At 46.5% G+C, this 24741-nt stretch overlaps 1 protein-coding gene across 1 annotated transcript in view; it reads left to right on the top strand.

Moving 5' to 3' along the window:
- The window catches only part of NAALAD2 (N-acetylated alpha-linked acidic dipeptidase 2), a 1042620-nt gene that overhangs the window by 963993 nt on the left and 53886 nt on the right, over window positions 1–24741 (top strand). Inside the window, exons 18-19 of the mRNA XM_069639397.1 lie at window positions 9552–9633; window positions 10968–11060. Coding sequence (XP_069495498.1) covers window positions 9552–9633; window positions 10968–11060 — 175 coding nt within the window. The remainder of the gene's footprint in view (window positions 1–9551; window positions 9634–10967; window positions 11061–24741) is intronic.

Genomic DNA, 24741 nt, shown 5'->3' with positions numbered 1-24741 from the left:
TGTGGGGGACAGCCCCGCAGCACCACAGAAAAAAGGAAAACCCCCCACAAAAAACAGGGGCTGCAGAGGTTTCCCCCGCAAACCCCGCTCACTATACTTTATAGTATAGTGAGCGGGGTTTGCAGGGTAAAAACCCCTGCAGCTGCCTGAAAAAAAAAAGAAAGAAAAGGACCCTGCTGCGCCAGTTCCCGATCACGGAAGTGAAAGGGAACTGACGCTGCAGGGACACAGCGTGAAGAAAAGGTCAATAGGGTTTGTTTATTGTTGGGGGTGTTGGTGGGGGTGTGTTGAGGGTGGGGGTGTGTTGTGGGTGTGGGTATATAGTGATTTTCAGTGTTTGTTCGCATGGGAAATGTACAAACCTTTGGTGGTTACCCTTTCTACAATTAATGGCTGGTGGCAATGGTTTACTTTTTCCTACCATTGTGTGTTTCTACCGCGGGCTGCAATTGCACCTGCAGTAAAGCACCCATGGGTGCCCATTTTGTTAAAATGCCCCGGTCTTCTTTTTTTGCCATTTCTTGTTGGAAAGGTCCTTCTTGAGATTTACTCTCCGTGCCAAATCAGGTTTGGTTCCTTTGTTCATTTTGTCTTTGGCGGGATTCACTGGTGAAGCCTGCCTCTGGCTCCAGTATGTCTGACAGGGGCAGGAAGTGAGGGAGGTGCCTGAAACTCCCTGTGCTTAATCCCCTGGGTTACAGGAATGCACTTAAAGGGGATTGGCCAGCTGGCTGTACTTGGAGGACAGCCACACTGCTGTGTGATTGACAGCTAGGCTGCAAATTAATGGGAGAAACCTGCATAAAAGGCGAGGCATTTTGCTTGGAAGGCAGAGTCGACCACTGGACGAAGGAATCCAAAGAAGAACTTGGAAGAGATGCCTGCTGCAACTCCTGGACCATTCGTTTGCCCGGTGAAGCCCTGCTGCTGTGATGAAGCTCTGAATTTGCCTTGACTAGAGAAGCCCTGCAATGGATGACTTCTCCCCTTGGGTTGGTGGGACTAATCAACCCCAAAGATAACTCATCTGTGTTAGGCAGAATCATATGCAGTACCCTTTGGGAAAACCACACACAATTAAGACTACAAGTGACAGTACAAATTCACATTTGGTACAAGCCTGCACTACACAGTAAAGTGGTAGCGATGGCCGAGCAGCCAGACTTATCCTAAGAGTAAAGTGAGCAGTATCAATAGTTACACAAAGGACAGCAATTACTATGGTTCACACAAACACTGACTCAAGGTTTCTGAGTAAAAGAATATACATTTATTTACACAGCAGTTGTACAACAATTCACCAAAGTAAAGCAGTAGAAAAATCACACCCTTAATATACTACACCCTAACCCAATAGATTCTGGACAAGTTAAGCTCAAAATGAAGTGTGAGCAAAATGGCACTCCAGCAATTTAAAAGGGAGGGAAAGACAAGGTTAGACAAAGGTTGAGGAGCACCAACAAGTAAGTAAGCAGGGCAATCTAGAAAAAGTAACTACAGTGAGAAAATCAAATCAAGAGGCCTGGGCCAAAGTAAATGGACCAAAGTCTTTGCAGAGGATCACACTGTTCAGAGTAGTTTGCGGTTAAGTCTTTGCCAAGAGTTCAGAATGAGGTTGGTTGGACAAAAAGTTACTTTCAAGAATAGAGAAGGACAAGCCCTCGGATTGGCGAAAGGTTTCACACACTTTCACTGCGGTTGGACAGAACGAACAACCAGGTTTGAACAGTACCTTAAATGAAGAAGAAGGCTGTAGCTGTGGTGGGCATTCCTGGCAGGTCCTGCAGGCTCACAGATCCTGAAGCAACTGTCAGGCTCACAAAAAGTAGGAAGACTGGAGGGTCCTGCACTGCCCAGGGAAGAAACCAGCAGCAGAGCAAAGCAACAAAATAAAAGGTGCGCTCCTTAAAACCCAAGCAGGGTCCGGTCCTCCTGGCTATCCGGTTCACTGTAGCTGTGCACAGCAAATTCGACCAGAGGAGAGATGCCTGGCTTGCAGTTTGGTGAACTGGTTGGTCCCACCAGCCCAAGGGGAGAAGATTCCTTGCAGATCTTCCCTGTCGTCGAAGTTTGGATATTCGGACCCACAGTAGGGCTTCCCCGGAAGGTTCAGTCGTGGTGGAGGTCCTCCTCTGTCAGCTTCTCTTCTGTTCTCTCGATCCAGTGGCGACTCTGTCTTCTCAGACCCAGAGACCTGCTTTTTTATGCAGTTTTCCCCCATTCACACAGCCTGGCTGTCAATCATACAGCAGGGTGGCTGTCTCAGTGGGACAGTCACCACAGCCAATCGTACAGAGTGCGACATGGGTCTCCAAGGAGACCCTGTGCAGGGAGTCTCAAACCCCTCCCTCACATCCTGTCCCCCTCAGGCATTCAGGCGCCTAAGGAGGGCTTCTGTGCAGAAGCCTGCAAAAGGACAGCGAACAAAGGAACCAAACCTGGTTTGGCATGCAGAGTAAAGCACGAGAAAGACCTTTACAAAAAGAAATGGCAAATAAACCCAGCTAGAACCAAATAAAAGTAAATGGGGTCCAGTGGGTTTAAGTTCGAGGCTACTAATGTAGCCTAAAACAGTACCAAGGCTATTTAAATAGACCGCGGTAGGAAAAATAGTGTAGATGCCACTGCCACCAGCCAAATCTTAAAGGAAGGGGAACAAAATAATGCTCAATGAGAAACAGACAAAAAGGGATAACTATTATGTAAGATAGTTTGTACTGGGTCTGTGAATTTACAAAGACCAACAAAGTCAATGGCAACTTTACATGTTCTGGGAGACAGTAGTCGGTCCCAGAAAATGGAGTCTGAGTTGGGAAGTCTACAAAGACAACCCTGTGTCACTGCACTAAAGGTGCTGTGTGACACACAGTACAAAGATGATGCCTGTGGAGTAGGTGAGGCTCCACAGTCCATGAACACATACAAATGTTAAACACACACAGCAAAACACATGTAAGAGTGGGAAAAAAGGCTCATACTCTTACCAGGTGTAAAACATAAATCCTAGAAATCCAGCAAAGCTGCTGAGGGACTCGGCAGGTAAGGGAAATTAGCCATTCTGGAGAATTATCCCTAACAGTCTGGACATCCTCTCGGAGCTGGCTGCACTGCCATTGCTGCTGCAGGGACAAAATTGCCAGGGAGAGGAGCACCAGATAGAGTGCATTGCTTTTAAGTCAGACCCTAGCTCCAGGAAGATTCTCTGGACTTCCATGAAGCAGGACTGACCAATTCTGAGCCAGCTCAACAAGGTGCTGGACCCCAGATGCGAGGAAAGTCCATTAAGGCATCCGGGAACCGGGGTGGTGCTATGCGCAAGAGACGCAAGGAGCTGAAACAGCGAAGTGCCGCTGGTCTGAAGTTTGCCCATTGCTGCCGCCAATCTTCCATTTGTGGTGCAGGAGTCCCCAGACGTCCTACCTCTTGTCCCCATGACTGAGGCCCAGGAACAAAGGATATGCAGACCTACACAGGAACAGAAGTGAAGCTGGATCCAGTTTTCTTCTAACCAAAGGTACTGTAAACCTAAGAGGACTTACCTCTTTTCTTGTAGCCTTGCTAGTTCTCAGTTGAGACTTGTCTTGGTTGCTCTTGCAGAGGTGCTTGTAGCTTTGGCCTCTCACAAGCCTCCCGGCTTGTGGCTCATCAGTGATTTCCTTTCCACACACTTTTCTAAAAACATTGTGCAAGACTTTTACTTACCTGAAAGAAGATTTTCAGTTCCCCCTAGACTTTGCTCAACTAACATTGGCTGTCCTGCCTCCCTGAGAGACTCTTCATACCTCTGACTTTGTGTCTTTGCCTGTACTCTAGGAAAGGGTTAATTTACTTGGCATTGGGGGGCTCAAAAAGTACTTACCAGTTTATGAATTAATTGTTAACCTTTGTTTTATTCCCCTATCTAACCTTTTGCACCAAACTCAGTATTGCTCTAAATGTACCAGTGATCATATCAATGTCCATAGTGCCCTAGTTATTTAAGTCACCCGAGGGTGTAGGAAGTGTCTGTGTGCCATCCCCCATGTGTATCCTCTGATTAGAGAAACTAAGAGTGTATTTTGAAGTATATTTTGCAATATTACTTATTTTGCTCCCTTCTAAAAAAGGCTTATTCAACTGACTGTTAAATAAATTAATACATGTTTATCAAGAAACCTTGTGTGTAAGTGTTTACTTGAATAACTGTCACTGTGAAACGCTGTGTTACAACCTTACAGCTCACATTGACCCCTCTTGAGATAAGCTTGGCTGCTCTGTCACTCTAACAACTTGTGTAGTACATGCTCATACCAAAGGTTGAAATAACTATTGCCAAGAGGACAAGGCTGGTGCAATCTCCCACAGAGTACTGCATACAATTGTGCCTAACAGTAGACCTGCAAATGTAAGCCGTAAACCGATTCTATAACCCTTCCGAACTGAAGATTCCCCTCCTGCCCTCTATTAGCGGGACAGGGTAACTGCAGCCCAGGTGGGGAAGGGTCTGCAAGACTGGATTAAGCAGTATAACTGCTAGAAGAGGCCAGACTCAGCCCAATAGGAATCCAACCTTCCAAACCACCATTAGCATTCTCATTTATCTCCTAGCAGGCCTTAAGAGCTTCAAGGAAATCCATTGTCCAGAGGAGCCACAGATCAAAAGCCACCCTCATTTGGGAGTGTCTGTAGTTCCTTTCAGCTTTTCTGACTATAGAATTGAGCAGATTCTGTCCATTCAGGGTCTAGGGAGTAAATAGACGTGTGGCCTCTCATGTTGCCTTGGGCAGCTCTTCAACACGCCTAGGCAGTAGAGAAAAGCCTCTGCTTACAGACCTTATAATGGAAAGTTTCCCTCCTAAAGCTTTGTCCTCATGGGAGGTTTCATTAACATAGCTATTCTGCAATGCATTTTTTCAACCTTAATCTAATTTAATTCCGTCATACTGCATTTACCAATTCACTTAATAAAAGTGAGACCGTCATTCTCTTCTCCAACAACGGCCAATCTGGCTCTGACACCTCTGTCAGTGGACTCCCATTTTACACAAACCCTTTCCAGCCGCCTGCAGGAGGGAATCCAGTATCATATCTGGTTAGTAGACTCCACATCTTTAGGAGAACCTCTCAAGGCGATCACGCATCCACACCAGGGCTTCCTTAATATCACCACAACACTAGTCATTGGCTTCAGCAAAGCTCAGTTGGCCAATTATGCAAGGTCTTTATTCGTTTAGTGTTTTGATCAGAAAATGTAAACCCTCATTCTAGCGATCGAGGTCACTCACCCTTGTATTTATATTTTGCATCATGACGTGTGATGTTGTCGTCTTCCTGGCTTTTCCTACTCTTCCATTTTCCCACTGTCCTTTTCCTGTTTCCCTTTCACCCAATAGACTATGTTCTGTTGTCACTCTGAGTGGGGTCGCAATTAGTCTCTGCAAGGCCTGGCGCTTTAAGACAACTACACTTGTGAGGTGTGCAGTATAAAAGACCAATAACCTGCCATAAGTTAGTCAGTAGTAAAGCAGTGCAGCACACTAGCAGAGATGGAAAAGAATAGGGCTCAAATCCTATGCCAGTACGTATACATCTTGGCGTGGGTTGTGTGGCTGTTGAAAAACATTTTTTTTAGATTGATACAGTTTGTGGTGAAAAATATTCCTTTAATGATAAAGTATTAAAATAGTTATTCTTGATAGTCCAATTGATTGTCCAATTCAGGATAGCTTTGTAATTACTCTTAAAAGTAATAATACCATGTCCTATGTTGGAATGGTGATTAGTTTCCTCTACATGTGTTTCACCACTCTGGTCGAGTGGCTCATCAGGAGGGATTTGTGCAATCTTTATTATTCAAGAATTTGTAATTATAATGCGATTGATACATATGCGACAACCCTGCAAGTGTAGGCATAGGTGTCAAATGTGTGAATAGGAAAATAGAATAGAAATGTAAATGCTAAAACTCACCCACAGGAGTTCCAAATGGAGTTAAGGATGGGTTTCCCCTTCTAAGGTAGTTAATCCTACAGAAAAAAAAGAACCATTTAGTGTCTCAGAAAATGGTTCTATTGTTCAAGGTCTTAAGTTTAAAGAAACCTTGTAAATCAATGCCAAACACATATATCTAAAGTAGCCCAGGGTTTAGGACTGCTGGTAAGTAGCTAGAAATTACTCAGGAAATGGATCTGCTTGAGGTCTTAATTGTTGAAACCTTTAAAGTCAATGCCTAACAGTGTTCCAGTGTTCCAAAGTAGCCCAAAGAAAAAGGGGACTACGAGGTGTAGACAAAAGGAAAACGTGTACGTGGACCTTACCTGCTGTCAAACTAGGCAGCTAAGTACAATTGCTGAGCTGCTAGAAGAAAGTACAATGCTGATCCTGGTGGATAGAAACTAATGGCGATTGTCGGCAAATATACTTGCCTCGTATGATATCATCACGCATGTGGCGCATGCGTGATGACTTCATGATAAGTGTGTGATGATGTCACTCAGTATTCGTAGGTGGCGGGCATTGTGAAATAGTTGCTTGCTTGAAAAAGGGGGGAACGCAAACCAAGAAAAGACTAATAAGTACAAAAAAATAAGAAAGGCAAGTTTAAGAATGTTTAAAGAACATTTGTTAGGAAAGCTGAAAGGGTGTTTTAAATTATTAATTCAAGCTCAAAGATTAATTAAAGCAAAAGAAAATGATGGCTGATTCAGTTATGAGTGGAAATTAATGAGCTAGTGAACTAAAGATTGAAAACATTGGCAATGCTAAGTTATTACCAAGTAATATAGAAAATTGAATGGGTGGAACTAAATAGCATTGAATGAAAGAGACAGAGAGAAAGAAAACGAGTGATAATGTAAATCAAAGAATCTGTGGTATGAAAAGAATAGTCATAGAAAATTATACAGTTCATTATTTTGGTTGAGACCAGAGAAGCACGTGTCCATGGAGTGTATCCATTTTGATTCCCTCTGGCAAAGGAATCATTCTTTATTGCCACCTCTTGGTAGGTTGTTGATTTCTTCCAATCCTGTACATTTGTGTAATGCTGGATTGCACATTTGCAGGCATGTTACTATACCATTTTGAATGGAAACTACATTTTAGGTGCAACTGAGAAAACATAGACTGTGGGAACATAAATATTCATTATGGATTTGTGTTTTCAGTGACTGAAAAGTGACTAATTCCTGCTAAACAAGTTATGATTCATGTGTTTTAACACTCCATTTCTTACCACTATGTGCTTAGAGGTTGGGAAAAAGAACTCTGGGACCAAAGTGTATAAATAGTTTTTGTGCATTATCTTTTAAGAACAAGTAATATTCACTTAGTGTGTTTGAATAAAACTATAATATCACAAATCTATGTGTAGTTCATATTTATGGTCGATGAGTTGGGGAGGCCTGAGTTGTCTAAAAAGTTTGTGAATACTTTGGATTGTTAATGAAACAGTTCTGAACATGATGATTTCACTATGAGGAAACTTCTCTATTGGAAAATTGAATTCTCTAGGAGATGATGTTACCAGGTACCAAAGTATAATCATCCTCCACCAATGAAACCAAACTTACATTCTTGACTTCAAGCCATACTTGATGATGCACAGACTGGGTGATGGTAGCCGAGAGGATCTATTCCATACCAGCCATTGCTATTCGGTGGCAGGTGTTGGGTAAAGCTTGTTACTCTGTAAACAGATTTGCCCAAACCCTAGATGATTTGCTGTAGTGGGGCTAAAATAAGTCAGAGAATTTCAATGGAAATTGTGTGTAATCCTTGATAAAAGAGAGCAGTAACTTAACAAGGGGGATACAGGCTTGCCAATGGCACTGATTTACTCACCATATTTGATAACATTGACCATGATTATTTTGATCACCTTCCAAATCCGTTATGGTTGACTGGCCTAACCTTTAGGTTGGTCAGGTTCTAGCTGTCAGAGTGCAGCAGGTGAGACTTTGTGCAGCATACAGTTTGTGCACGCTCTGTCCTTTTCCCTTTGATCTTCAATGCCTACCTCTGATTTCTTGCTAGTCTATTTGAGGAATCTGGTCAGGGTTTTCAAATGTATGCTAATGACACCAAATTGCTATTGAATCTCGGTTCCACATCTGAGGACAATGTTACGGTAAGTTGCTGGATGGGGGTAATTAACTTAGCATAAATGCTGGCAATGCAGAGTTCCTCTTAAGTCTGTGGAGCAGCCTCAACCCCACTGCTCTTTCTTTGGTCCGTACATCTCTCAGCTGTCCTTGACCCAGTTGAGGTTGATCACAATTTGAGTCACAATTTGGGTCTTGGTCAATCATTCAGTGTCTTTTCAACCATATTTTAACACTGTTTTGAAGAGTTCCCATTTCCATATTTCACTTATTGTGTACAGTCACACATTAAAAGAAATCTATTGAGAAACCACCATTTCGACTCTGCATTAAGAAGAAGACTGTTAAGAGTTAGACTATAGGTATAAGTCAGGAAGTGACATACAAAAGTACAAAGGGGGAGCAGGAGAAGGGTTGAAAGAGAGATGGTTGAGAAATGTGGAAGGATCTTGGCGGGATAAAAGGTCAACTTTATTTTCTTTAAAAGAAAAAAAGGTAACTCTAAAAACAGGAAAAACTATTTGATGGACCCATCTACTTCATTCTCAAAGCGTCATTCGATTTTCCAACCGTAGCCAAAATCTTTGCCCCTTGCTTATCCCTGTGCACTTGGCCACTATCAACCATGCTCTAAATTACATATGGCTGCCATACTATCAACAAACAGTTGGATAGGTTCCATAACTCAGTCATTGATGTGATGTGGGGCCTAATGGAATTAACCAATTAACACCTTTGAGGTTCAAACATGCCTGATGAGTTTAATCTATTGGATTGTGGAACGTTGTCACTCATACAGAAAGCTGTCATGTTTCCTGGTCTCTAATAGCTGTCCAATCTGTTAATGTCTGCAAAGATCACGCCCCTCTGATTTGGAAGGTTGGTGTTGTACCCAACAAAAGTAAAAAGAACTATGTGGGAAATGTCCCCAAACTTGGGGAGTGATAGTCTGGCTTTGTCTTCCTGTGGCATGACACCTTCAGCTTCTACATCTTTGGATTCCTGTCTACCACTTAAATATGTACCTCTTTGAAGATGGGTGGAATTATTTGACTTTTTAGTCTCCTTGTTTTACTGTATTAGTTTATCATCTTTAGCGTCAATGATATGTTGTATGTTTAATGATCTTCCTGAACCCTTCATGAATGTCTAATTATAGAGGGAGCTTTATGAAATAAAAACTACTGATTCACCAGCACTTGAACCTATGTTAATGTTGTCTATTTGACTTGATCCCAAATCTCACTCCGGTCGCAAGAGCTTGAATGCCAAAGTGCTTTACAAATCAATTTAACCATACCCAAGTTATACACCTTGAAGCTGGTTGTCGGTTATAGTGTGCTTAATAGATTTAAATAAATCAAAGTTGGTGTAGTTTATGATGTAGCAATAGTATGAAAACTTTATGTATGTTTTGTAAAAATGATCAAGGTACTTGTTCTACTCTACAATTTTGTTTACTTTTTCCAGATTCCCTTTTTTCTGCTGTGCAAAACTTTACGACGACGGCCAATGAATTCCATAAAAGACTTGATCAATTGGACCTAAATAAGTAAGTTGACAAGGCAATCGGGTAGTTCTTCCTAAAGCAGACGTTTTCTGAGCTATTCCCATTTTTATGGCGCAAGATGGTTCAGCTGTCTTCATTTTAGTTTTCCTGGCCAATTGTATGGGGAAACAAGTTTTATTCCCCACACACTGATCATTAGATGATTTTTAATTCATAAACACGTTTCTATAGAAAATGTAATTCAAGTTGAAGAAAGTCCACATATCAAAGAAAAGATATGTGATTGTCATTGCCTGATCTCTGTTAAGTCATCTGTAGTTGTAATTGAAAACACTGGTACGGCAAGCCTGTACTTGACTCATGAGGTCAATGTAACAAATGGTCAACTGATTGCCTCTACTCCTACATCAAATGTGGACATTGGTCTTTCTCAGAAGTTATTGCCCAGGGAAGTCTCATTAGGATGTTCAACTTCCATGTTTGAACAGTGTGACTACATCTTTTGACATAATTTCAGTTATAGAAAATACTAAGCATATTGGCGCATTTCCAGTAGGAGTAGGTCTTTGCTACATATCTCCTTTAGAAATACCTTAATCTTCATTAGCACCGGGCAAGGGGGAACAGCCAATCAGGTGGTTAGAAACGCAGGCTGAAACCTACAATTTCAGCCCGGGTTCAAAGCCGCTTGATGGCTGGTTCCCTTGGCTGCCATCAACCCCTCATCCCCCCACTCTCCGTCCACTTATTGTTTATAATTTTTTTCCATTTCCAAATCCCACTTACCTGTTTGTTGAGGCGGCACAGGCCACCGCTGTAGCATCCCATCTTCTCCGGCTGCTATGGAAAGGGAAGAGGGGCTCTGTATGGAGCCCCGCCTTCCCATTTCAGGGCGGCAATTGCACAGTATTTACAGTCATTAAACGGGACGCACAAGGTTTCCCGTTCAATGACTGAAAATACTTTTTTAATTTTTTTATTTTTTTTATTTTTTTAGCACCCCGGGTTTCCGCTTCGAAAACCGGGGGTGCTAATGGTATTAAGCCCCTGTTCCAAGGGTTGGAACGGGGGTAACAGCCCAGGGCCCTCGTTGGTGAGGGCCATTAACTTGAGCTGCCGGGCTGTTACCCCCCTTTCCAGCCCTTAGAACGTGGGCTTAACACCACAGTAACCAACAGGGATTGTAGGATTCCCAGACAGGGCAACCACTGTGATAAGCAAACAGTATTTTTAAACAGATTGTCTCGCTGTTCCCTTGCCACTAAAAATGTTGAAATGTTAGCAATTGTCTAAAATGCATGAAGTAACATTTGCATGGAGCCATATATTCATACAAATGGAAACTGCTTACCTTATAAGCATTTTTTTCCCCACAGGCCGATTGATGTGCGAATCATGAATGACCAGCTTATGTTTCTGGAAAGAGCTTTTGTTGATCCACTTGGCCTTCCTAACAGGAAATTTTACAGGTGAGAATTAATGAATTCACAGATCCCTCTAGCATACCAGAGTTATTCCAGAATCCAAAGTCAATAATTTCACTACACCAAATCTGGAGTTTTTAGGAGGCATCTTTTACAGCACAATGACATATATGCTTGCTGTGTTTCATCCCCACATGCCCAACAATGGTAAGTTACTCTGCTCCTTACTCTCATGTTGTGTAAAAAAACGTTTATTTGTGGTCATTGTTCTGCATGCCTGCCCTTGCATCTCTCTCGCTTGCTTCTTTCAATGTCATATTTTGTCCAATAGTTTAGTATTATATTGACTTTCCTTGTTTGTTTTATAGCAGTTTCCATATGTAGCCCTGGTGTTCATGCCTTGGTCTGAGGTTTGTGTACACTCCTTACCGCCCAGGCCAGGAAGGGAGCACTAATCGCCTCCACAATCTACCTACGATGAGATGGGCAGTAGGCAACCTGAACATTTAGAACCAGATGTTAATCCCTATCTATGCAAAACAAGATAGTATCCCCCCCTATGTTCTTACTTTTAACCACTTGTGATAAGATTTCAGACACAAGGGTGGATTCTTTTCGGCTCCAACAGGGACTTATTTTGTATCAAACTTGAACAAACCTGTTGAATTCAAACTGTGCCCAGTTACAAATCTGCTCTGTCAGCTCACCCTCCAAGGATGGGGGTCATGTAGGGACCAAGGGGTGAGCAGACAGAATAGACCCTTCATGTCTTTCCAGTTCCACTCAGCCAAAGGGCGCCAGAGGATGGTCCCAGGGGGCAGCCCCTTACTGTATGCCACCAGCTACGCTTAAGGTCAGGCGACAGAGCAGTTAACTTTTTCTAACCTGCTCCCAACACCGTACCCTAACCTGTACTATCACCCTTAATTAGCCCCCCTCAATAAACTTCTCCGGCATGGTGTATGGCATGGAATCACATGCTCTTGCCTATTCCCTGTCGTTATGCTGGGAATTCTCGGTGAAAGAAAAAAGTTTCACTTTCACTTACAAACTGTATTTCTCTTTCCTACCAATCGGTCTCCTCTGGGTCATAGTGGCCCCATCCAAGGACAGTCCTCTCCCTAAGCCCCTCCTCTGGCAGCCATATTCAGAGTTTTACTGCACGCTTCAGTGTTGAGAGTCCTCGAGTTTGCTCTGCAAGCTATTGCTGTTTTTTCGTGGTTTTGATGGAAAAAGGTTCAATTTTTGTTCAGAAAGAGCCTGTGCTCTTTTCCCCATCTGCTGACAGCGGGGATCCGTTGTCGGGGAATTTCAGCACCCCTCAAGGGCAAAGATTGTTGAAGATTCCAGAAGGCCATCGAGCCTACTTCGCGCCCTCCGATCTTGACGGTCTATGGAATGTGTTTGTTGAAGACAAGCACCTGCAATGCCTCTACTGCCTGCATCAGATCATAAGGAAGGAGAATGGAAGATATCCCTCGGTTTCACTAAGAAGACGACGATGCAGGATAGGCAGAGTAGACTGGCGGGGTGGCTGAACGCCAAGGCCTCTGCCCCGTGCTCTGAGCAGGGTCATGCCTCACCCAGGACCGGTCTGTCCGAGGAACGGTCTTCTAAGTACCTTTGAGCGTGCCTCATCCGTGGGGGCCCAAGACAAGGCCAAGAACCGCAAGTCCGGGGTCGCAGCGGAAGCAGAGCCTGCAGCGAACAATGTACAATCGACATCATCTTGCGCCTCCATTCCCATCCGGCAATCAAGCTCCTACTCAAAATGGAAATCGTCCAACCCGGCTAAACTACGGGAGAAACGCGAGAAACAGAAGAGAAGGCCAAACTGGCCAAGAAGGCCCAAGTGACGCAGGACAAGTCTTCGCCGAAGATAGAGCTAGTGGCAGCTGCTCTCATGAAATCTAAGGGGCTGACCCTGGGAGGGTAGCCCCCACAGTGCAGAAGGTATCCCTACCACTGAGGTGCAAAGCCTCTGCAGTGACTTTGACAAAGTCTGCTGGCATGCTGAAGAAGGGGACACCGTCTCAGGAGCCGATTCCAGCCCCTCAAGGAGGAAAAAAGGGGGTGGGGGTTAAGGAGGCCCTGGATCAATCCCAGGCCGTGGCCCAGGACACAGAACTTTCGTCCACGGACGACAAGGACCTGGAGTCCTTACACACAGTCCACAACATGGAAGAGGAGGACGGCGACTATGATGGTGCGGGGCCTATTGTTTCCGATCACGTCGGCTCACCCGAGAGATTTGTCTCTGGACATCCTGTCAATCCTCCACACCTTGGTGTCGGAGATCCAGAAGAGGATGCCACAGGGCCCGGTTCCAATAGTCCCCCAGTCCACCACCTGCAAAGAAGAGGAAGCATCATCCGATACCCCATTTCCGCCTCCACATCTGTGTCGGGCCCCTCTCCCCAGCAGACCCAGACACTAGTACGGGGATGGATACGGCCATGACAACAACGGATGACGATATCGACGCAATTAGCAGCGGGTCTCTGCAGCCTAGGGCTTCCCCACCAGATGAAGTGGGGTTGTTCCATTCTATGATCGCCAGAGCTTCCGGGCTGTTCCAGCTTGTGCCCAAAGAAACCAGGAAAGGAGGGTTTCTTGTACCAGAGGTGTGAGGAAGACGATCATTGCGGTGCCACTCCTGTTTGATGTGTGGGAGGAGGGCCTGGCCCTCTTGAAGAACCCTTGCATGGCTCCGGCCAAACTGGATAGACTGGAGAAGAAGTACTGGGTGCCGGAATTCGCACCCAAGTGCCTGAGGTCGCAACCATTGCCGGATCCGGTGGTTTCAGCGGCCGCGAGGAAACGGTCGGCTAACACGCTCTCTGCGTCTTCAGTCCCTCCGGACAACGAGGGGAAGAAGATGGATGCCATGGGAAGGTAGGTGATATACACTCCGGCGTCCACCATAAAGGCAGCCAATGCACTGGTGATCCTAGCTGGGTCCGATTTTTGGAGTTCCTCTCCGACAACAAGAAGATGGAGGCAATCGCTCTCTTCCAGGAAGGGGAAGTAGTGTTGTATCACGCCATCACAGTGACGTTGGATGTGGCCGACACAGGGTTCCGGCAGATGGGGAATGGTGTCTTCCTTCGTCACCATGGCTGGATGAAGGCCACACATTTCTGCCAGGAGTTCCAGGCGAAGGTGCTGGACATGCCTTTCGACAGAGAGAACCTTTTCGGGAAGGTCATCGACGAGACTCTACAGGCCATCAAGGCGAATACAGAGACAGCTTGTTCCCTGGGCACTCTTCTGTTCGCTCCTTCAGAGGAAATTTAGGCAGGTCTTCCAAAGGTTTGTCCTCATCTTACTGTCAGCCTTCGAGATCCACGACTCAGGAAGCCTACAGAAGCCATTCCCAGGACTACAGTGGTAGGGACAGTGTTGCTGTTGCCCACAGGGCAGGACGTCGGTGCCAAAGCAAGCCTGAACTGACCAGGACATCGGGCACCCATCTGTGCACCCCGGTGGGAGGCCAGCTGACTAGGTTAGTCAGCGAGTGGAAAAAAGATCACCACTGACAGTTGTTGGACACTCTCGACCAAGGACACTCTGGAGTTTCAATGCAGGTGTCTACAGATCCCTCCGGTGTCCCGTCAGGAGAAGAACATTCCTCAGCTCCTGGAAGACGTATGGGCTATGCTGTGAAAAGTGGCAACAGTTAGCTCCCCAGCGGCTCTGGAAACTATTCCAGATACGTTCTGGTCAGAAAGAAGACAGGGGGCTGGAGGCCCATCCTATACCTGCAACGTCTCAACAAAGTCCCAAAGGTTCAGGATGGTCAAGTTGCAGCATGTGCTCGTCCAACTGGATGAAGGAGACTTCTTGAGATCACTGGACCTGGACAATGCCCATTTCCACATCCCCATTCACGAGAAACATCGAAAATGTCTGTTTCATGCGCGGGGCAAGCACTACCAGTTCAAGGCCCTACCTTTCGGATTGAAGTCCGCCCCCGTAGTGTTCACAAAATGCCTGGCACTGGTGGCGGCCAATCTACGTCTGCGGGATATACACGTTTACCCATATCTCGACAAGGGCTCACCCAGGCCCGCTTGCAGGAGCTGGTCCTTGGCCACTCAGAGATGACCATCCAGCGACTGACGGATCTAGGATTCTCCAACTATCCAAAGTCCTGCTAGAACTTGCTGTTCCTAGGAACCCAACTTAATACGGCGTTCTGCCTGGTGTCACCCTCGGAGGAGGGGGTAGCAGCCATTCAAGGGAAAGTGCAGCGGCTGTTGTCGATGAAGATGGCCACGGTGCGAACCATCAAGTTGTTGCTCTGCATGATGTCGTCCTACATCTACCTCATCCAGCTCTGCAGGTTGCAAATGTGACACCTTCAGGAGTTCCTGGATGCTCGCTGGATACAGGTGTCCGAAAACTTTGCGGAGAAGATCCCGCTCGACGATGAGTTCCGTCAGGCGATAAAGTGGTGGGACGTCCGCTCCAACATCGCCGGGGTACGGGGTTTCAAAACCCTCCATACCAGGAGATGGTCACCATGGATGCTTCCCTGGAAGGTTGGGGTGCCCACACTGGACGTCTGCACACCAGAGGCCTGTGGCTGCCAGAGGAGAAGGACCTCATGTCAACATCCTGGAGCTATAGGCAGTTTTCTCGACCCTCAAGTCATTCCTGCTGTTTCTGAAGGGCAAGGTGGTGAGGATATTCATGGACAACTACATCAGGAAACAGGGGGGCACTCGATCCCCAGCGCTCTCCAGGGAAGCGCAGGTCTTGTGGCGCTGGGCCGTCGGACAAGGGATGATCCTCATCTTCACCTAGCAGCAAGAGTCAAGAACACCATTGCAAACTCCCTCAGCAGGGAATTGCGCTTCTGCCACGAGTGGGAACTTCGGCAGGACCAGGTGGACCACATCTTCGTCAAGTGGGGCAAGACCCAGAACAATCTGTTTGCGACGGCAGCTGTTAGGCAGAAACCTGTGCAGTTCCCTCTGGGACCACTGCAAAAGATTTAAGTCTACAGATGTTGCCAGTAAACCCACTTGGTAGCAGTCTGTACCACACAGATTAACTGTGGTAGCTGTGGCTGAGCAGTCAGACTTCCCTCAAGAAGAGTTAGGCAGTATACAGAGAATACATAATAGGTACAGAGGCACAGTAGCACAAGCAAACACTGACCAGAGCTAGGTGTAAAAGTATAAACTTATTTATTAAAGGTACACTCATAAATTACACTAGCACAATAGAAAAGATAAGAAAGTCAAACACAGTTACTATTACTCATATGTACATCCCTAATCATTTGTTGGACAATTCTAAGTTAACCCCACTTATTTTCAACCAGAGGTGAGCGCTTAACATTAGATGACACTCCAACAAGTATTACCAAAAGGGAGGGAAAAGGCAGAAATAAAGAGAGCAGTAAGGTAAAACACTTTTCACATAAGGTTAGCAAAGACAGTCAATGGTGGAACAAGGAGAATTAGTTCGGGGCCCGCTTTAGAGGGAGCCAGGCGAGAAATGTGCCCAAGATCACACAATGTCATCAGTCTTTGCAGGTGAGAGAAAAGGTTTTACTACGGTTCTGAAAAGTTTAGTTAGGGTGTCCCAGGCCTACCCAGGTTCGAGAGCCGAGGGCTAAATCTACCCCGTACAATCGGTGGCAAGGGAGGCCGGGCGGAACACAGTACCTTTTAAAAGTGGAAAGATTCCTCCAGCGGTGGTAGTCGTTCCTGGTAGTGGGTGCAAGTCGCGGCGTCGTCCCGGGGAAGAGGTGCTCTCGACGGGGAGGAAGGCTGCAGGTCGTTGCACTACCAGGGATGAGGCCAGCCGTGGAGTTCTCCGATCACAAAGGATTTTTTACCCCTCTTTCGCGGTTGAGGTAAAAAGTGGTATCCGGGTCGCCGGGGTGTTTGGCACAGGCAAGGCGGCCACGAGATACTTCGGGACGGCGAAAAGAAGGCAGCAACTGGTTGTCCCCACCAGTTAAGGGAAGAAGACTCTCCGGCGGGAGATCTCCTCTGTCGTCGGGAAAAGTGGTGAGACGGTTCTGAAGGGCTTCACCGGTGGTGTCGTCTTGGCAGGTCGGCTCGGCTTCTCCCTCTTCGGCTTCTTAGGTCCTGTGGCGACTTCTGAAGAACCAGTCCCAAAAACCCTGCTTTTATGCAGCAAACCCCCATTCATACAGCCTAGCTGTCACTCAAACATGCTAAGTGGTGAGCGGGGTGGCTCACCACTTGGGCCAATCACACTAGAGTGCGACATGGGTTGGCAAGGCAACTCAGTCCAGGGTGCCTAAACCCCCTCCGACACCCCCTGTGGTACCCAGACAGAATGGCACCACTTTGGAGGGCTTCTATGCAGAAGCCCACCAAAAGTGGAACAAAGGCTCGACTCGGGTTCAGGGTTACTGAAGTGAACCTAGGCGCCATTTTGGCGGCGAGTTCTGGCAAAAAATCCCAACCGGTGAATTTATATTAATTAAATAACCCGGCAGTATCTTTAACATTGCACCAAAAAGTGGTGCATTAAAAACAATGGGAAATCCCATTGGGAAATATTCTGGTGGAATATTTCCGTGGTATCCACTGCCACCAGCCAGAACTCGGCGAGGGGGGACGGGACAGTACCCCCTCGACAACAGACCCAGGGGCAATCTAATTGCCCCTACCAGTACTTCCACAGTAAGATGGTTTGTACTGGTTAAGTTCCTAAGTTAAGACTAGTAAAGTCAATGGTAACTTTACAGACCCAGGGAGACAGTAGTCAGTCCCAGGGTGTGGAGTCTATGTTTGGGGGTCTCTAGGACACCCCTGTGCTACTGCACTGAGGGTGCTGTGTAACACACATTCAAAAAACCAATGATGGCCTATGGGGAAAATTACCCCCTAGCCCATAAGCACATAGCAAGTCACAGAAACACTCTCGTCATGTCCAAGAGTGAGGGTAAAAGAGTCTCACTCTTGGCAGGAGAAAAAAATAAACCCCAAAAATCCAGCAAAGCTGCTGGGGGACTCAATAGGTTAGGAAATTCAGCCTAAACAGAGAATTCTTCCTAACAGCAGCAAACTCCAAATGCCAGAAGTTTGCCAGCAGATTCCACCAGCCGAGGAGCCTGGGGGATGCGCGCTCCATCCCGTGGGAAGGGTGGTTTCTGTACACTTTTCCTCCATTGGTGGTCCAGGCAGATTTGGTACCCGGACCCTCTCGGGCTGTCCGCGTCGCCTTGGGTCAAGCTGCCAGTAGTTCTGGATCTTCTCACCAGAGAAGGAGATCCTACATCACCACACAGGATCGCTGAACCTGCAGCCCTAGGGTTTGGAGGATATAAGTTGCAAGCGAACTGTAGGGAGGTCCTTGCAAAAGCCAGGGCATCGCCAACCCTGAAGTGCTACGGTCACAAGTGGAAGCATTTTTTTACGTCGTGCCGGTCACAGAAGATCACCCCTTTTGAGGGTCACGGCCCCACAGATCCTGTCGTACTTGCTATCCTTGGCCAAGGCCAAACTGACGAATGCCTCCGTCAAGGTACAACTGGCATCCTTCTCCCGCTACACCAGATCGACAGGAAGATCGTTGATTTGGTCTCATCGACTCAAGGAGTTTCTCAAAGGACTTTTTAGAGCTTTCCCGCCGGTGAAGGCTCCTGCCCTGGCATGAGAACTCAATGTGGTTCTGACGAGGCTCATGGGGTGGGGGGGGGTGGGGGAGCCCTGTGAGCCTATGCATCAGGCCCCTCTAAAGTCCCTCTCATGGAAAATTAATTTCCTTCTGGCCATCACCTCTTACAGAAGACTAGGCGAGATCCAAGCCCTATCCTGCGAGCATCCTTACCCGACTTTCCATAAATCGAGGGTAGTGCTGCGGACGCACACCTCTTTCATGGCGAACATTCTGTTGGAATTCCACATCAATGAGCCTTTGATGTTACCTGTTTTTTTTTCCCCCAAACCTTTGTCGCCGGCTGAAAGGGCCTTGTACACGATGGACGTTGCTTGTGCCCTGAAGTTCTACGTGACGTGCACAGAGAGTTTTCAGAAGACTCCACAGCTGTTTGTGAACTTTGGTCCTGTGAACCATGCGAAGGCCTTATTCCATTTCAAGGAGGCTCTTCGGCTGCATCATGCACTGTCATCGGTTGGCGAACCGACCGCTGCCAGGCTCTTCCGAGAGCCCACTCCACCATGGTGATTGCTGCAATGACGGCGTTCCTGTCTGGTGTGCCCCTGCTCGACATCTGCAGGGCTGCTACATGGAGGTCCACTTTCACCTTCGCGACATTCCCCTGTATTGACAGGGATTCCAGGGAGAAGTACAGAGTCGGCCAAGCAGAGCTACACAACCGGTTTGCTTGAGGGGAGTCTGTTCCAGGAGCAAGTGTAATTGCTTCTGGTAAGCCTTGCCACCTCCTGTGCTTGTGTAATGATGTACTGCTATGTATACGTTATTCATGAGCCTGTGAATCCATGCCAGACCCATGCTGGAGAACAATAGTTACAGGTAAGTAACTTGTTCCATATACATAAATATATACATTAATCAGTATAAGCATACGTGTATAACTGAATAAATACATCACTATATACGTTATATATAAGGGTATGGCTGCTACAGTTTGCCACACACAATCCTGTTTAGTTCTCCTTTAGACAATACCTTTGGTGGGTGTCATCCTTCTTTGGGGTGGGCGTGCTTCTCGGGGGGGTGACACGGCCCCACATGCTATCATGGCAGTGTCGTGGGGCAGCGCTGCTGTCACTGCCTCATGGGCCAGGAACCCGGCCTGTTCATTCCATAATGCGGTGCCCCAAGTGGGGACCACCATCACAGTCACGTGTCCACGCATTTCCTTTTGCCTTCTGAGGTGATAACGTCACCGCTGTGCCCCTATGCTGTGCACTCAGACCGCTCCTTTCGAGGAGTTTGGGGGTGGGGCCCACATGCTTCATCACATTGCCTACACCACAGGTAGGCAATGAAGCTCTGCTTTTCGACTGCTCAGCATGCATCCTAACTGTTTGAACACCACCCCATCCGTGCCCCCTTGTGACTGTCTTTTTTTAATATAATGGTTTTGTAGCTTGCATCCATCACATTGCCTGTGTGGTCCATCACATTGCCTGTGTGGTATTGAGCAGCGGCCCCACCTCAGTCATTTCTGTGCTCTGCCATCATGGATGGAGCCAGAGCCTTGGGATTTTCCCCTGGCTGGAACGTGCTGCTCCCTGGCCTGTGTTCCTACTTCCAGGGGGCTGGCACCACATACTTTCACCTGGGCTGTAGTGATAATGTGGCTTAGGGCGTCTCCTTTTTGCAGGCCCACATGACTTCAGGCAGGCTGACACTGCTACTCTTCTCTGGGCCCACCCAGAGTGGCTCTGGGGCGGGAAGCCAGGCAGGCTGTGACACCTGGTCCTGTGCCACCCCACACATGCAACTCTGGTCTGGGGGGCTTGCCTTCTTCTGGGACTGGCCCATGGCGGGCCAATTTGGCTGCATTCTACGTGGGTGCTTGGGCTGCACTAGGCACGCTGCCCGGGGGTTCAAACATAATTCTGGGCTGCTCCTGACATAATTTTGTTACACAGCCCCCCATACCCCCAAGGAGAGTCTCACACCACCTCTTGTTTTAATTCTCTCATCAAAAGTTCGGATGGTTTTTCTCTCTTTTTTAAGTTCCAATTTTTCTTCCCTGCAAAGTCCATTCCTGTAGACAGGGTGTTAGGGGAGTTTTCCTAAAGTGCACTTAAGGTGACACTTCATAAAACGATACCTATGGCATACAGGTCCCCAACTCTTATATAAACAGTATAAACTTGTACCACTCCAGGAACCTTGATAGAGTGGCAGAGCTGTCAGGCTTATTTTAGGAGGAAAATGTGAGCTGTAGGTAAGTACACTAAGCCCAGTTAGTACAGTAGTCCAAAGAAACACTTAACACCAATAGTTATATTAACATAAATATTTATTTTATTTACACAAGGAATATCTTAAAATACTTAGATCACTTAACCAACACACCTAGGACTTAAAAATACTTTTCAAAGGCCACTGCTTAGTTGGCAGTTGCTTGCGATACAATTGTTAGAGTATGACACTAATGACAGTTCTACCGCATTATCGGTACTACCACGCACTAGCATTAAGACAAAGATATATGGTAATTGTGTTTAGTTAGCAAAACCACATAAGATAAGGGCCTCATCACGAGTTGGGCGGAGCGGGAAAATGTGTCGGTAACGCTGTTACCACCGCATTTACTGCACCATCCAATCTCGAGTTCAAAGCTTTTTGCTCAAGGTAGAAATCTCCCCTTTCTGCCTGTTTTCAGCACTATTAGCGTGGCACTAAATGCACCAGTGATGATAGTGCCAAGAAACCCCAATTGGGTCCAAAAGACCCAATAGGAATGTGGATTTACCTGCCCATCAAAACTCGGAATCCAACGCAATTTGCGCCGGACCAAGTTGCTGTAACGCTAGCTCCTGGATACCGCCCAACTCAGGATGAGGCCCAGAGTCTTTTAGGAAGGAAACACGTTGGTTAGTCATACAGCAGCAGAGCTTACGGTTCTAGAGGTGTCTTCTTAGCAAACTAAAGCTTTTAAAGTCCGATCCCTAACTGTGCAAGTGTCAGTTCGGAGAGGACTCCGTCTAATGAAGCAGCAGAACAGCAAATGTTCCTGAGGATACTTTCAGTCTCTAGGACAAGATGCTAGAAGAGTTAAAACAATGATGGAGACCCTGTTAAAGGACTCTCAAAAGGGACTCAAGCCGGCTGCTTGGGTCAGAGGTAAGAGTGGACACCCTGGGCACCTCTTTGTGCACTCCAACACTCTGGAGCGACTTCTTGGTTTAAGGTAAGCAATACCTTTTCAGCCCACAATACCTTAGGTTGGATGAAATGTTTGTGGCTGCATTCCCCTCTGTGCATCAGCGACGTACCCGGTCTCCTGATTCCTCGGTCTGGTGACGAAAGGAAGGCCTCTGGATGGGATGTCTCAGCAGCAGTCTCGAGAAAGGACCCTTAGTACGGATTGCTTAGTCTTCTCTGGTCAGTATCTGGTTTCGGCGCCTCTCTGCAGCACCAACAAAGGACGGTATTCGTCCAGTCGATCTTTGATTCCTGGAGTTTTGCACTCTTGTTAGCGAACTTGGATGAGTTTGATCGTGTCTCTGGAGGTTCACCTGGAACTCAGCAAAGACGTGTACAGATTTGGCCTCTCAAAGACGTTGCACTCCAAATGGGTTGGAGGTCTCCTAGTTCACGGTCTGCAGCTCTGGAAAGGCACAGCACCTCATGAGATGGCTCAAACTTCAGTTTGTCTCAGGGTTGGTTGGTCCTACCAGCCAAAGGGAAGGAGTCATCCTCTTCAGATTTCCTCTATCGAGTGGAAGTGGGGTCAGGATAGCAGTGGTCGCTTCACAGGGATCCAAAGGGTCTGCAGGCATCTCTGGTCATCTTCTTCAGTTACTAAGTTTCCAATGGTCGCCTTGCCTTTCAACTCAGGAATCTCACCTTTTTATTCAGTTTCAGCACCCACTCCTCTGCATTCTCTCTCAGCAGTTTACAGAAAGGGGTGGGTGGCTGTCCAATCAGTGAAAAACTCCTCCCCCACTTCCTGCCTACGCAGACAATAGAGCCTAGGCTGGGACACCCAAGTGTTCCCGCCAAAGGCAAAACACACACACAGACGACCTCCTCCCAAAATGGTAGAAGAAGGGCTAACAAAGAACCACAATAGAAATGGGGGGGGGGGGGGGGAGGAGCCACCATGTTGGAACATAGGTGACCTTATTGTGCCCAAAAGTTGCTAGAACACCTCCACTGCCACCAGCCATAACTATAGGGTTGTCTATGTGACTAAAAAGTCACAGGAGCAGAGAGAAGGGGGATGCTAGGTATCCTCTTGGCACTCCACATAAGGTGGTGTGTGCTAATCTCTCCTAGCATAAAGGTGTAGGAGGGAATGCAAATGACCCCTCTATCCTTAAGAACTGTAGTAAGTATGGATAAATAAATAATCTCAAAGAAGAACCCAAAGGGTTCCCAGAAACACTGTCCATAAGGAGCTGTGTGCTGCAAAAGTTAAACACTGATGCCTTTAAAGATATATGGAGGAAAGTAGACTCCATAGTAAAGGAACAACACAGAGAACAGAGGTCCAAAAGTCAGACCAAATAAGAATGACTGAGTGGAGAAAGGCTTCACTCATTCAGGATAGAAAGAAAAATGTCCAGAAGTCCAGCAAAGAGTGCTGGGGTTGGTCTCGCTAGGAGAGGGGATGAAGCATCAACGTTATAAATCTCCCTAACACACCGGAGATCCGTCAATTATCTTTCCTTAAAAATATCAAGCCCCTGGATAGTCCAGTCCATAATATAACAGGTAAGCTCTAATAATAAAACACAAACATATACACACGTATTCCAATGTGGTGTCTGTTAATTGATATATACTTTTCCCGCAGTCAGTGACTAATGCAACCCTCCTAGCCATGGCCTAATTGGGCCAGGGGCTACACATGTTTGTATGGTGAATTTATCATACAAATAGGGAAAGGGTGCAATATAAATGACGAATACAATACAATACAAAATGTTAAACATTGTTACAACCTGCTTTCTGTCCCCCCTGACTGAGTGTGTTCATGGTTTCCATTTCTGCAAACCTATGTTTTGAGGTCCTTGATCAACCTGTGCTAGGGGTATTTCCCACATTTGCCAAAAAGAAATCCCAGATAGGACGCTGTTTGGTAAAAGCAACCTTTCTGGGAACCATTCTTTCATCGACAGCAATTTTTTTCGATTGTTTTTTTAACGAAAATAGTTTGCTGGAAAACCACCTAGAAAAATATGGGGGGTGGGAAAGGGCATGTAAAGGGTTGGGGGCAGGGAGGTTGGTTATGTTGTGGAGGCATGGTATCACAAGTATGACACTGACACAATGGGTACATTTTGTAAAACCATTATTGAAATGGTTGGGGTTGGAGAAACTCCTATTCTGCCCTATAACTAAGAAGGGAGTAGTCTTGACCATCAAATAATAAATAATGCAGTCCTAGTTGGGGTCTATGAAATCAAAATGGCCTATGCTAACAAAACCTAATGCCTGCCCCATCTCTTGTACAAAAAAGTGTAAAAAGGAGAAATGTATGCAAAAGGAAATATCAGTGTTCAAATGAATACATGTGGTTGAACCAGCTCTCCTCCCCACGTTAGACCTCATGGAGTAAGGCTTTCCATGTAGGCAGGATGACGCACTCTGGCTTCTCTTCCAACATGAATATAGTTACGGATCGTGGATCGAGGCCTGTCTGGCCTTCAACGTTTAAGTCTCTTCTCTCAACTTCCAAAAAGAATGTTTCAACCAAAAAGTTCACAAAGGTCCCCCTCTTTCGGGCTTGGATCTTTCACCACACAGTTATCATTGGTCCCGTTCTGCTGGGCTCAGACCTCTCACAATAAAGTTCAACTCAAACACGCGGGGTGCTGGTCGGTGGGGGCTCCCTTCCCCAAACTCACATCACTTCGGGCTCGGACCATTTTCGGATGTCAAAGGCTTTCAAATGTGTGGGCTTTCTTTTCAGACCACTACGACTCAAAATGTACAGTTCAACTTTTACTTTCCCCTTTCTAGGAGTTAAACTTTCCCATATCACTTTTGCTATACATTCGGTTTCTCGCTTCAATCAATTTTCCTTTCACAGAGACTTTCGAGTGGGCTACTTCCTTTCGCC

The sequence above is a fragment of the Ambystoma mexicanum genome, chromosome 7q, assembly GCF_040938575.1.
Source record: "Ambystoma mexicanum isolate Mex_15411 chromosome 7q, UKY_AmexF1_1, whole genome shotgun sequence".
Taxonomy (NCBI): Eukaryota; Metazoa; Chordata; class Amphibia; order Caudata; family Ambystomatidae; genus Ambystoma; species Ambystoma mexicanum.
This window is presented reverse-complemented; position numbering and strand designations above follow the sequence as displayed.